This window comes from Pholis gunnellus, assembly GCF_910591455.1.
Source record: "Pholis gunnellus genome assembly, chromosome: 11".
Taxonomy (NCBI): Eukaryota; Metazoa; Chordata; class Actinopteri; order Perciformes; family Pholidae; genus Pholis; species Pholis gunnellus.
The window spans coordinates 11759390-11773463 of NC_136538.1; the positions used below are offsets into that span (position 1 = coordinate 11759390).

Below are 14074 nucleotides of genomic sequence, written 5' to 3' on the forward strand. Positions count from 1 at the left end.
ACTCTTATCAATACTCGGCTTTTCTACATGACAAAATAATTGCTTTTAACAACATATATAGAATTTAAAAAAATATATAATAATTTGAATTTATTTAAAATATATGTTTATATCTCATTAGGAACAAATGTAAAATGTTAATCAAATAAATAACATTTCTGAGTGAAGTTTATTAAAGAATGAAGAACACAGACATCTGTCAGTATCAGTCATTCCTCTTGTCCTTCTGTCCTCCTGTCTTCTGTCCTCCTGTCTTCTGTCCTCCTGTCTTCTGTCCTCCTGTCGTCTGTCCTCCTGTCCTCCTGTCCTCTGTCCTCCTGGCTGCTTTTGGCTGATCCTGCGTGCTGTGCTTGTGTAAACAGCAGCGGTGGCCGATTCAAATGGTTGTTGTTTCGCTTACATGTCCGTTCTTGTTGCACCTATGTATTGATAAAATATTGGCTTCTTACTTGCATATATTTAAACAACAATCGTAGTTGCCGTCAACTTTAGCATCCTTCACTTCACCTGGTTCACTTCACGACAGTGGCCTCTTTGCTCACACTTTGTGCGTGTTTCATACACTGATTAAAACATAGTTATGAATATCATATTCCAATGCTGCCAATTTAGCCTCCTAAATGGTTTATTCATTCTCTTTCATGATGAAACACAGGAGGCATGAAATACATTCTTGTCACTTTGTTTGTTTACATCTTTCTCAGTCAACGGATGAAAAGCTTACCGAATGATTGGGTCAGTGGTGGGTTTTTCTCTCGATTCCTCGAAGTTGAGATTTTAGTAGTTGGTACATAATATTTTTACCACTTTAGTGAAAAACAACATCATAAAAATGCCTGTTTGTAGAATTAGGAACAACCCATTTATTTTTAATTCCCCAGCAAAACGAGTCATTTCTGTGGCTCTCACTGAAGAAGTGCTATAATTTAGACGACTACAAACAGTCATTAGTGTGTTTTCCCAACTTGTGTCTCTGATTTGTTGGCAGAAGACACATTTTGACACATTCTGTTATCTGGTGATTCCTTCACAGCTTGAACTCTCCCCTCCATTTCTCCTCTGATCTCATTGCTATATTTGTGGGGTCTGCATAAATAATAAATAGCATCAACTCTTTGAGTAAAGCTGACTTACTTAGTGAGTCCTCAGAGTTATCTTAAATGTGGCTGATGAACAGTGAAGGTATAAGGTGTTTTGAGTGCATTTCATGTGTTCTCTTTGAGTCAGCACAATTGGTGCAGCACAGTTTGTATGGTACTGTGTGTAGGCACAGCTGTAAGGATATACAGTGCGTATATATGTGACACACTTTTCCATTAGTTCAGTGCTGCACTTCACTGAATCCTCTCAGGGACGTTGACGATTGTCGCAACACGCGCCGGTCCTTTAGTGGGCTAGGGCTGTAAAAAAAAAAGCTTTTGTCATTAATTTATATTCTGTTGTTAAATAAGTTGAAACTGTTTTTATTAAAGGGTCGCTTCACCTAAATGACAAAAGCACAAAGCCAGTGAGGTAGCTTTGGTTTTATTTGCCCCTGAGGCGTCTGCCTCCATCCTCACAGCATGGAGGGAGTAACCAGTACAATGTTTCTGGAACACATTTGGGTAAACTGGCCTTTCAAAGACATCATGCATCTTTAGATCAGTAGGTTGTATTTGGTTAATTTGTTTCACAGTCACATTTTCGGAGAAATTATTTCATTTAATCAGCCGTTTATTGTTACTTTAATGTACTACACTCTGCTATCAGTGTGACACAAAACAAACGATCTGCAGTTACAGCATATAACAAACTGTTTCTGTTCCTAGACATTTCTCCTGCTATCATTAGACCCATAAGCCATATCAATCTTATACATTCAAATAACAGGTGTGAAGAAGTTCACACAATATTTTGTAGAAGACTAGGGTGTAAAACTTTGTTCAAAACTTCCAGTAGGATATAATATTTATGCTTTGATTCAGTTGCTATTCATGTAGCAGATGGATGCTGATAATTAAAGCTAAAGTGTCAAATAGAATCACAAGATAAAGGCACTTTAAATTTGTTTTTTTTCATGGCAAACCCTTTTCATCAAAATCAAGGTATGTTGACAGTAATAGTAAAATAATATGCGAGCAAGAGGTAACTTGAGGTGAAAAACCCAGAGATCCTTCAATGCAATACCAGTAAACTACACACAGCACGTTCTTGTTTACCATCTCTGCCAGCCTGTGAGCACTTTTTATCAAAGGTTACTAAAGAGACCAGAGATAAAAAATAAATAAAAAAAACATGTCATGTTGGTGAGGCAGCTCTATCTGGACAGTATGCGGCTGTTAGGAGACAGTGTTTTGCTCTCAAAGGACCGTACTGGTTGCATCTTGTAGTCGTTAACTCTAAGAGACCCACATAGACCCGTTGCTGTTTTTTTTAAGGGGATCTTTAGGGGGAGATAGCAGGTCAACAGTATATGCCATAGAGAAGTGTATACATCGAGTTTGAAATGCAGCTCAGCTGTGTGTGTGATGACCATCCTAATGCTCTATTGTGTCCCATAGACAAAGCCATGCTGTGATTTGGTATCAAAAACATTTGACATTCGGAGATTTTAATTTTTGAGCGATTGGTTAGCGAGTACTTCTGTGAATGTCTCAGGTCTTCTCATTTCTTATGACACCAGTATCTTCACTCTAGCTTTTAGACTTTGAGCCCACTACAGCACCTAAGACTGCCCTTAGAGGGCAATATTTTGCAATATTTTTGTCCAATCTTGAACTAACTTGCGATGATAAATCCACAAATCCAAAAACAGAGTCTCCGTAGTCTGATTCAGCGTCAGCCAAGACGGCAAGCAGACGAGGAGAACATTGGCAACAACTGCAGGCGTTATTCTCACTATATCCAGAACCCAGATAGATACATGTAGAGATGAGATTGAAAACCTGTGAACTTTTTTATTATTATTATAATTACAAATTAATCATTACAAATGATCATTTTCACAAATTCACGCTTGCATTTTATTGTTGCCCTATAGTTCATTTGAATATTATAATTAATAATAAACATAAGTCTTTTAGTTTTTCATTCAATGCTAATCATACGGTAACATTGACAACGGCATATGTTACCGTATGATTAGCATTGAAGGTGTTTTTTTTCTTTTAACAAGTCCCATACGAAGACATACACAAACAACAAATTCATCCTGACAAGCTTATCTCTACCTCACACCTCCACTGCGTCCAGAAACTATAAATATATGAAATACTGAGGAATTTTGTCAGCATATTCCTTAATTGCATTAAACATAAACGGTGTAGTTTATTCCTCTAGATTTATCAAACTCACAAAACAGTGTAAAAACGGGATCATGTCCCGGAGCATGTGCAATGGTGTCTCCACAGATCTTGCAGAATAATCAAAAGTCATCCTGTGTCTAGTTTGTAATTTGCAAAGACTTTCATAGATTTTTGAAATTTTTGTCATATTTGAAAACTGAATTCTAAAAAATGTAAATTAAAATTTCTCTTATCAAGTTGTTGAGTATATGATGTCTTACTAAAATACCCTTCATTTCCTAGGGGCACGGTGTGGAGTTGACATCGATGAGTGTGTTTCGAACCCATGCCGAAATCGTGGTAAATGTATTGACGCGCCTAATCAATACCACTGCTTGTGTCTTGATGGCTTCATCGGGCTCCAATGTGAGACGAACATTGATGAATGCGTGTCAGAGCCTTGTCTTCATGGCAGGTACCGATTTGTTTTTGCTGTCATTTAGAACAGAAAGACTGCAAATGCAGTGTGGCAATTGCATGGAATTATTTGTAATTACACTCCATGCCAGCGCAGTGAGCGGAAACACATGTCACTTGTTGTATAGAGTCATTAATTCCGTAAAAAGGGGAAATGCTCAATCGTTCCAAAGATTATATCTTTAAGGATTCTGCATGAACTGTACAGCAAAAGATGTGAGTTTTGGTTGATTTCATACTGTAGTATAATTTTGAGGAATCAATTATAACCCCATCTCTTGTGGCCTTCTCAGCTGTAAAGATGGAGTAGATTCATACTCCTGTCTTTGTGAATCTGGATGGAGCGGCAGGAGATGTGAAACAAACATTGACGTGAGTTGGGCTTAATTAATGAACCTGCTGGGTGTTCAAAAGGAATGACGAGCATTTTCTAATCTTTGTGTGGCCTTTGGTATCACCACCTCTATTGATTTTTGTACAAGATAAGTCAATTGAACTACCAGGATCATGTAAGCATTGTACAAATACCTGATTAAAAGAAATTGCTTAGTCTAATGCCTAATTGATTTAAACCACAGCTTGTGCTGGCCTCTAGAGATAAAACATCGAGTTGCTTACAATGTGTCTGAGTGTTTAGTTCAGTGGATAATCTGATCATCTGCTAACTACTAACAATTTATTCTAAACCAAAGTTGTTGCTTTTTCTTTTTTTTAATCGCACACTATGCATTTTAGATGGTCAATTGTGCATGTCATGGTTGTATCTGTCAAAATACTTACCGGTAAAGTGTCTTTGTCTTTTCATTTCCAGGACTGTGCTTCCAGTCCCTGTTTGAACGGAGGCTCATGTGTGGATCTCATTGATAAATATGCATGCTTCTGTCAGGAAGGCTACGCAGGGAGAACTTGTGAGGATGATATAGATGTCTGCAAAGAAGCCGCTTTTAATGTCTCACTGTGTTTCAATGGAGCCTCCTGCCTTGACGGTGAGGGATCAAACTTTACATGCAGGTAAGTTGTGCCACTCTTAGAAGTCTTTTATTGCTTTAATGACATGATACTGACACAAATTGTGAGTGAAGAATGTGCCACAATTTATCACAGTAAACTGAACATGTGCCCCGTGAGACTGGAACGCTTGACGGGTATAAGTTGGCTTAATAAACAGTAAATATCCAAATCTTGGGGAGTTGTAAGTATCACAGGTGAACTGGTAAAATATCTGTCCTCCCTGTTAAAATTGTGGTCAGTATTCTATAAATTTGGCATTTCTCTAACTAAAAAAATGATCTTGTCTCTCAAGAATAGTGCTAATGTATATTTGTGCCTTCATATACAGAAGCACTCCTCTAGGTTGGTTCAGTAAATCATTACTTTTAAATTGCTGACATGTGCTCCGTTGAGTGATGAAGTGTATCTGAATACAAGAGGTATTCGGTAAGTGTGTGCAGATTTGACACAGCAGCTCCCTGGATGCCTTACAGTTAATTACATTGTCTAACCTTCTGCTGATGTGCTCCTATATGCTCAGTGTCATGATTTAATGTATCCCAGACCACCACAAGTCCAAATGGGTTGGTGCACTTCACGGTGTTATATATTGATGCACTGGACTGCCTACTGCCTGAGCACAGCATTTTTCTTCCGATGTTGTGGGCTAATTTGTGTATGTATCTATATTACATAGAGTAAGACAAAATAGTGTGTGTTGTGCATTCACAGATACATGTGCACACTAAGGACAAACAATGTCCTTCAGTGTCCTGCTGATCTGCAACATGATGATTGTGCGTTGGGTGCACTTTACGATTCTTTGGACATCAAATAAAATTCATTATGGTATCAATAGATTATTAACTTGTTTTTGGGCCCTATTGAGATTCAGCAATCAGTCAAGATGTTTGATTTGGCTTTTTTACAGACAATTAAGAAGTTTGACTCTGGAAAAAAAAAAATGCACACCACCACACAACATAAATACAGATATAGCTGTTGTCCAGTGTTAGAATGACAGCAGGTGCCCATCTTGTGTTTTTTGTGGAAGTGCCAATCTTCTGGTTTGCATTTACATCACAGACTGTGACTTCAAATCACATTCAAAGCATGTTTTGTTCATTCCACATATGTTTTCTTCTTAATGGAGAGGTTTTGATCGGACTAGCACACTGACTTAAATATGAAATCAGTCATGCAATGGTTTCTTCGCCAGACCACATCTACAATACATACATCACAGTGTTGTTTTACCTGCATGGTATGTGTGAAGTGGTACACGTTCATTTTTGGCACAGAGGTTATGAATAAAATCCTCTGTCCATTTCTTGGTGTTGTATATGATTATACTCAGTTATGATCTAAGTTTACAACAGAAGTCAATTCCCAAAGAGGAATCGTAGCCTCTTGAATAGAGCAGGAGTTTGTTACTGTTTGTCTGCGGTAAATCTGAGAATCTGCATTGTTTCTTTACATTGTTCTGCTCGTGGCACTTTTTATAATGTCAAATATTCCCAAAGATGTTCAGCGAGTTCACGGTCTGGTGACTGTGAATTGGAAATCCATGCAAGTCAGCAGACCTCGGTCTTCCTTTGGCCTCAGGTAGCGTTGATGCACGATCAGGCTCATTGTCCATCTGGAGAACGACTGCTCTTCTACAAAACTTAAAGCCAGTGGGGATGACATCTGCAGAATCGAGTGGTACCTCTCTTTGCTCAAGGTGCAGCTTATCCTATTCAAATCACCAACTCCACAACAGAAAACCATTACCACACATAAACATTCTCACTTTGGTTACCTGTGGATTTTATGCACTGCTGAATCAATCCGTTATGTTTTATCTTCCCCTTAAATAAGATCTCTAATTTCAAGTTTGTGTTCCGTAAACTTACCTTGAGTTTTCAGCAGTGACTTTCTTTTTTCTTTTCTTTTTTTGTTAGTCACGACCAGGTTTTTTTTTAAAGAAATTGATTAGCAGTAAGGATATAAACACATAGAGGGCTTTATTCATTAAGTGAAGCCATGGACAAAACAACCAGGGCCCTTTGTTTAAGAGCAGTCCTTTGGCAGCATCATCTGTTAACTACGCTGAGCAGTGTTTTCTCTGAACTTCATTCAGGTGGTACGGAAATACCCTGTGCCAGAACTCCAAAGTACTTTGTCATGAGTCTGTCACTGTTCATTTGTTGTTGGATTTATTATGAATATTTAGCTGACAATGGACTAATGCATTGCTATTTCTTTCTTAGGAGAGCATCTGGATGGACTTGAGTTGTTCAGATATAGTATAGGCACTGTTAAGTTCAACAGACAGTATCTTATTACTCTGTAGGTGTAAAGTATGTAGATTATTGTAAAATAATACAGATACTTTTAAGTCTCCACAGATCCATTATAAGAATGTTATGTATAGCTTGATATGGCATGTTAATTAAAAGCATTTCCTTACTTTCAGTTTAAATTGAAGCCACTCGTTAGTTTATCATCTGCTTTACTGATTCCACTTCTGTTTCTCTTCAGATTCCAGATGTGTCTGTTTTAAATAATATACTCTGAAATAAGAAGCAACAACTGACTAGAAAAAGTTGTTTCGATAAACAATGAAAACAAGCAGTTTTAACAGATGCAGTGTGTCAGACCCACAAGCAGGAAGTGACAGCGCCGCGAGACAGCCTCGCAGTTTGAAAGTATGATATGTTTTCTTAGCTGTCCGCCAGGTTTCATGGGGGATTTCTGTGAAGTGGATGTTAACGAATGTTGCTCAGCTCCCTGCCACAACGGTGCCATTTGCCAAGATCTTATTAATAGCTACGTCTGCCACTGCAGGTCAGGTGAGTCACTCAGACATCCTGTGACTTTTTCCAATTTACCTAGAAATGAGGGAACCAAAGCTGTTTTTTTCCCCTTTTTATAATACCTGTTAAAGGAAACCTTTGTGGCTCATGAACAAGATTTCTAAGACAGAACCTCGATAGCAAGACTTTTTTTTTTAAGTGAACAGGAACACTTCACTGTGCCCCAGATGTGTTGGAGTACAGTTTACTATATGTAACCATGTTGATGCTCATATTGGATTGAAATAGGCCACGTGAAGTATCACTAAAGGTTGCCATATTGCCTACATAGCTTCTGCGCCTCAAAGCCGTTCAAAAGTCATCTTCTTTTCTCTAGGGGGAAATTTGTAGACATACAGTACTAAAGAAAGACAGTGATAAAAAGACGATACGATGCGGGCTCATTAAAATGTATGTGGCGTCTTGCTCTTTAGTGAAAGCCTTTTCTTGTCTTTGTATGTGTGTGAACCCCAAAAGAAGCAAATCAATGTAGGAGAATCTGATTGATATTCACTTCAGAGGGTGGAAGTGGGAGAGCCTGGGCTCACCACGGCACTCTGTGGGCTTTTGTTCCTGGCAGGTTGGACAGGCCCTCACTGTGAGGATGACATTAATGAGTGCCTTCCACAGCCCTGCAACCAGGGAATATGCATTCAGAATGATCCAGGATATGGCTACACCTGTTTCTGTCGTCCTGGATTTGTGGTGAGGCTCCCCACCATATTCCCCATCTCCCCGTCTTGTTTCTCTTTTTTTCTTCTTTTTATTAACCTTTACCCTCTTGCACCCTTAACTCTTGAGTCCTCTCTTGGGACTTACTTACTAGATCATCTTTTATTCATTCCCATTGTAAAGCAGGTAAATCAGATGCCTGTCTCATAGAAATAACATGACAACATACGACACTTTTACTACTCATACTACAAATAATTTACACCCTATAACTTTACTTTGGATGAAATATAAAATATTCCAAATGTTAACGTTGCACATAAAAATTATTTGAATATAATATAGTCAGATGCTATCTCGCATCACATGGTTTTTAAGTTTTAAAAAAGCCTGTTTTTTGTTACATAATCTCATGTTCTCTACTTAATGCAAATTTAATTATTCAAACAACGTATCGCATTTAGCATCTCATCGTAGAGTTACAGGACATATCTGAAGGCTGTTTATTTTCCATACACAGGGGAGGAACTGTGAGCACAACTATGATGACTGCCTGTTGAATCCATGTCCAGAAGCATTTTCCTGTGTAGATGGCATCAACAAGGTCAGCTGCCTGCCTCCTGTTACGGATGCTGTTCCCTTGGCGACTGTAGTCAAAAATACCACTCGCGGCTTCACACTCAGGGTGCCAACGCCAACACTTACCACAGCAACAGCAGCTGAGAAATCTGCAGGTATGTAGTGGTGTTTATCCATTTTATGCTACAATTTATACTTTATTACTTTGCTAAATGTATCTAATAGCTATAATAACTAGTTACTCTTCAGAGTAGGTTTTTACATAGAAAGTAATACGCTTATACAGTGCATTGCTAAAGAGCAAACTAGTGGTTCGTCACTCCTTATTAAAAAAAAGCTTATTTGGCCCCCATTTTGCATTTCAGATTTCTATGACTCATTAGCAGCTTCACCAAAGAGACATTTTTCCTCACATGGTTTCATCCAAATAACTCCGTGAGATCTAAAAAGGTAAAACTGTCCAGTATTTCACAAAAAAATCAAAAGATAAGAGAAAAGTCAGAAGAATGAATAATCTTTTTCATCTTTCCTAACCCATTCATCATCTCATGAGCCCTCATATTTAAATTGTGACCCTTTTTTAGGGTGCCTGATCCCGACGGTTGGGAACCGGACTAAACTAACTAACTGCGTCTAAAGTAGATCAAATACCAGCAGCTCCACCTCGTCCAACTTCAACAGTAAAGTGCTGCTTAAACATTTTTACATCCTACCAGTGGAGGTCCATGCATTTTATACCTGGGCCTTCAGTGCTGTCCTGCAGCTGAAACACCACCTAATAACCTCAAGATGGCGCCAAAATTGTGCGAAATATAATTTTTTCGTTGGACTGCTCTCACGTAGGAGACAACGGACTCTGACCTCTCAACCCGGAACAAAAAAAAACACAACAAAGAACAGCTGAGGCCCTGCACTTCTGAGAGGCTAAACTAGCTTAACAAACAATAACTCCGCGCATGACGGTATGCTTCGTAATTAACGGACAATACATACAGTCCAAATCTACATAATTAACACAATGACAACAACAAACTCACAAGAACCAGTCACATATATTCATATGCCAACAAAGCAACAAATCAATCCAGCAACACTGCAGCAGAACACCTACACACTCGAGGGCACGGGCCATTCAGATATTAGATGTAAAAAAACAAATGCAGTTGACTTACCAAATGCTGTTCACTTAAAGACAAACTCCATCCTCCTTTTTTTGTTGACAAAGAGTTTAATCACACGGTTAAATCCCAACTCACAAATCCATTTCTCCTCCTTCAGCCATTGAGTGTTAAAAAAACAAAGCTAGGTAAAAAAGATAATAATCTACACCAAGCAAAATGCAAAAAAAGTCATAATTTCTTTCATATCTTTCAATTTGAACTCTTACTACTCCGACTAAGCCTCTGATGGCTATTTTAAGTTTTGTTTCACAATAGTCACGTGCTCGCCCACTGACCAATCACAGCGCATGCTGCACCTCACTGCAGAGCTGCACCTTAAAACTGAGCTGCACGTAATGCTGACGTAGTTGTAGGCCAGCTAGCAGCTCTGGCACGTCAAAGAATACGCCCAACATGTCAAACTAAAGATCTGATTGGTTGAACACTATGACAATCAACAATATCATCCCCATTCACTTAAACTGCACATGGATGCACTTGTGAGTCTGCAGGCCTCGGGCCTCTCTTCTTACCTAGAGACACAGAGGTGAAATCTGATTGGATAAAAGCTCTACTTAAAACAAGCTGCACTGGAAGCAGAGCAACTGAGGGAGACAGTAGCTGTGCAATTAGAAAATAAAATAATGAGAACAATATTTTAATAAATTATAATACATGTAGTGTATTTCAGAAAAATTATTAAATTATAAAATAGCTATAACTTTGTGATTCTGTTTAGGCCAGCAGAGAAGGCCTTGAAGGCCCTGATGGCCCACCAGAGCATCACACTAATATAACACTTATAAGGGGCATTTATCTGTGCATTGAGTACTTTTACTTTTTATACTTTATTTATATTACTGTATATTTTATTAGATCAAATCTAAATATTTGTATGGTTTTGAATACAGGACTTTTATTTGTGGAGTATTTGTACATGTTTGTGGTGCTACATTTACTTAAGCAAAGGATCTAGGTACTTCTTCCACTACTGAGTTTATATACAGCAGTCAGCAGTATCCTTGTGCTCTCTTTTAAGCAGACTTAAATGCAGTTTAGCTCAGTTCCTACTAATTGTGAAAGATGTGTACAACTTCAAAGGTTGCATATGTTTAAGAAGTTCCAATTTCGCATCAGTTCAAATTAGTTTCTCATGTTTGAACTTGTCTGTGTGTTCAGGCTGCTTCTATCATGAATTATATTCATAGACTGTAAAACCCAGACTCATTGCTGGAATGACAAATGTGGCAGTGTATCAAGTTAAATTAATGTTTCTCAATCAAGTCATAGCTCCCATTACAACACTATTACTTCCATTCATATTATATGTGCAAGAAAGTGACACTAAATTACAGCAATCAATTTGTACTGATGGTTGTCCAGGGATTTCTTTTTTCTTTTGGCAAATTACAAAGCTATCCTTCCCTTGTCCTTCCCACCAAACATTTTTGCAGCACAAGGTTTGCCAGTTTCGATTGAGAGGAGAGTCCCACTGAGCTGGTACTCCAAATGTGATTTTACAGCCTTTGGGACATAGCAGGCGATGATATATTAGGTTTGATTGAGAGATTGTTGTAGTTTGTGCAGCTGTGGTGACAGAAAATCCTGTTAAAATCTAGTTTTGTATTGGCCACTAAAGTGCATTTTCTCTTTCAGTTTGAGAACAATAATTTAAAAGAGTGGTAAGTCCAATCATTATTTGTCGCTATATCCTTTAACACTCAAATGAAGACACTGAACACAATATGTTATACATTATTGGTATTGGATTCAGTCATCTATGTGAGGGGAGGAATTCAGAGCCCTGGGCAGATTGTTACTGCTTGACAGATGAGGTCTGTCTACCTTTGAAACTGTTCACAGAGCTGTAAAACAGACCTATTGAACACAGACGAGCTTGAACCAATTCGGGGAGACACTCTGAAAATCACTTTGGGCCAAACATAATGGAGTCTTACCCGATGCACCTGATCCAGCTCTCATCCAGAGCATATTGCATTGGTTTAGAGAGGGTCACGACACTGGTAAAGAAAAACAAACCCAAGCGTCTACACACTGAAACATCTCTTTACTCTTTTACATATACGTGCATAATCAGAGTAAATAAGTTTTAAAGCAAGGGGACCCAGAAACTCATGAGTTTATCTAACTAGGTCACCATCTAAAAGCATGCAGTGCCCTTGGTGTTGCTTGAAATAGACTCAGACAGTGCTCCTTTAAACCTAAGACTCCACAACCTTTGAAATATACCAAGTCAATTGAATGTTATACATAGAGGGGCTGACAGGTACACTAACAGTAGGATAACATTTCTTGATGGCATCTTTGACATTAATTTGGTCAAAATCTTGAAAAAAAATTTTCTTTCTTAATTTTGATGGCAAAAAGAAATTTAGTTCAGTTCAGCAACACCAGTGGCTACAAATAATAAATTCCATTCTATTCCCCAGATTGAAATGATTGTCTTCTGGGTTTCTTTTTTTTTTTTTCATCACTATACGTTCAATGCTGAGCTCCACAGTATTTTAGCTCTACAAAATGAGAGCCGATGGTTATCTAGAGAGGACACTGCTGGTGGAGGGAGGCTTACTGCAGCCAAGCCACGATTTGGTTGACTTTCCTTGGAGTGATCACCACAGCACAGGTGAAGCTGTTATCTGTTGCTGACATGTGCAGCAGAAATGAAATGACTTAAGCTCCTCAAAATCAACTTGATGAGTAAGAGGTTAGCCAGAGGGTCCTTTTAAAACATGCAGCGCCTCTCTTGGGGCCGTCACCTTGTTGACCTTCAGTTTAACATGCACGCATTTGTTCTGTCCAGCACTAATAAATGTTAGCATCTTGTTTCGGATTGAGTTGGCAGTGCCCGTTAGTATGCCTGTAACCTTTTTGATATATTTAGTGACTCAGCTTCTCTAGTGAGTCATGGTGACGTCTGCATGATGTGCACAGTTAAAAATATTTATGGAAAAAGGGCTCCTCAAGATGAAGAAAGCTGTGTCTAAATGTATCATTTTAGCTGCAGTTTATGGCCTGTGTGCTCCTGTACAGTAACTGTCAGTGCAGTGCGTTGGAGTAACTTCATCAGTTATTTTTAAAACCAGACAACAAAGATATAATTAGACAACAGATTTTTAAGTGGCCATATTATATTTAGGATTCTATTCCGCTGTGTATGTCAGCAGTATAATCATTTTCAACCAAAACTTCTTTCATCACATGTATTAAAAATAAGACCTTTTCTGCTGGTTTTCAAACAGTAGAGAATGACCTTTTGCCTTCCCTCAGGGCTCTGAAATTGCAAGGGGTCCAAGAACGGTCCTCACCAGTATTTTATCTCTGTCCTGTGACAAGTTCAATCAGTCAGTCTATTACCTCACGAAATAAATCAGGCATGAAACAGGACGGACGTCCTGCCTTTTTTTAAATAAATGGGACATTAAGTCTGTATCAATTAAATCTCGCCGCCCAAAGTCTATCCTCTTATTAATTGATCTTAAGCTCGTATTTCTCCTGTTATATTTTTCTAGAGGAATATCTTGTGCTTTAACCTGCCTGACATTCACATACAGTCTGTGCTGCAACATTGTGCTCCACCTTTCCAAGTAACATTAAATATGACTCGTATCAATTTTCTCACATCTTTTATGGACATGTATTAGGACCCTAATTAAATCTGAAATGAAAGATTTATATCAAGGAATATTTCCACTGAGAAATGTTTTCCCCTATTGAAACTTGAAAAGCTTTTGAGCTGAGTCCAGTAGTGACAAACTCCTCAGTCAGCACTATGTTAGCCCGTCCTGTTCTAATAACAATAGTAAAGAAAATACTGATACTGCTGAAAATATAGGATACAGTTTTAAGTTGTACACATTTACAATTTCGATTCAGCCGAACTAGTTACTTGAGGCATGTGGATGAAAAATCTGCTGTGAGAATGTAAGGTAGCAGTAAAAACAGGAGACCTTTGAAGGAGAGACTGAAGCTAACTGCTAATGAGGTATGATACTGCCTTCTGGCAGCAGCCTCAGACTGCATCAAAGACTACATCAGACTAAACAAGGCTTTAAAATGAATGAATAGCTTTGTCTCC

The 14074-nt window shown here is 38.4% G+C and overlaps 1 protein-coding gene across 1 annotated transcript in view; it reads left to right on the forward strand.

The window, feature by feature from the left end:
• eys (eyes shut homolog) overlaps window positions 1-14074 on the forward strand; it is a gene marked incomplete at both ends in the record, with an annotated part of 143311 nt that overhangs the window by 69168 nt on the left and 60069 nt on the right. Inside the window, 6 exons of the mRNA XM_079168679.1 lie at window positions 3567-3738; window positions 4034-4112; window positions 4552-4751; window positions 7440-7564; window positions 8148-8272; window positions 8760-8973. Of these exons, the coding sequence (XP_079024805.1) occupies window positions 3567-3738; window positions 4034-4112; window positions 4552-4751; window positions 7440-7564; window positions 8148-8272; window positions 8760-8973 (915 nt within the window). The remainder of the gene's footprint in view (window positions 1-3566; window positions 3739-4033; window positions 4113-4551; window positions 4752-7439; window positions 7565-8147; window positions 8273-8759; window positions 8974-14074) is intronic.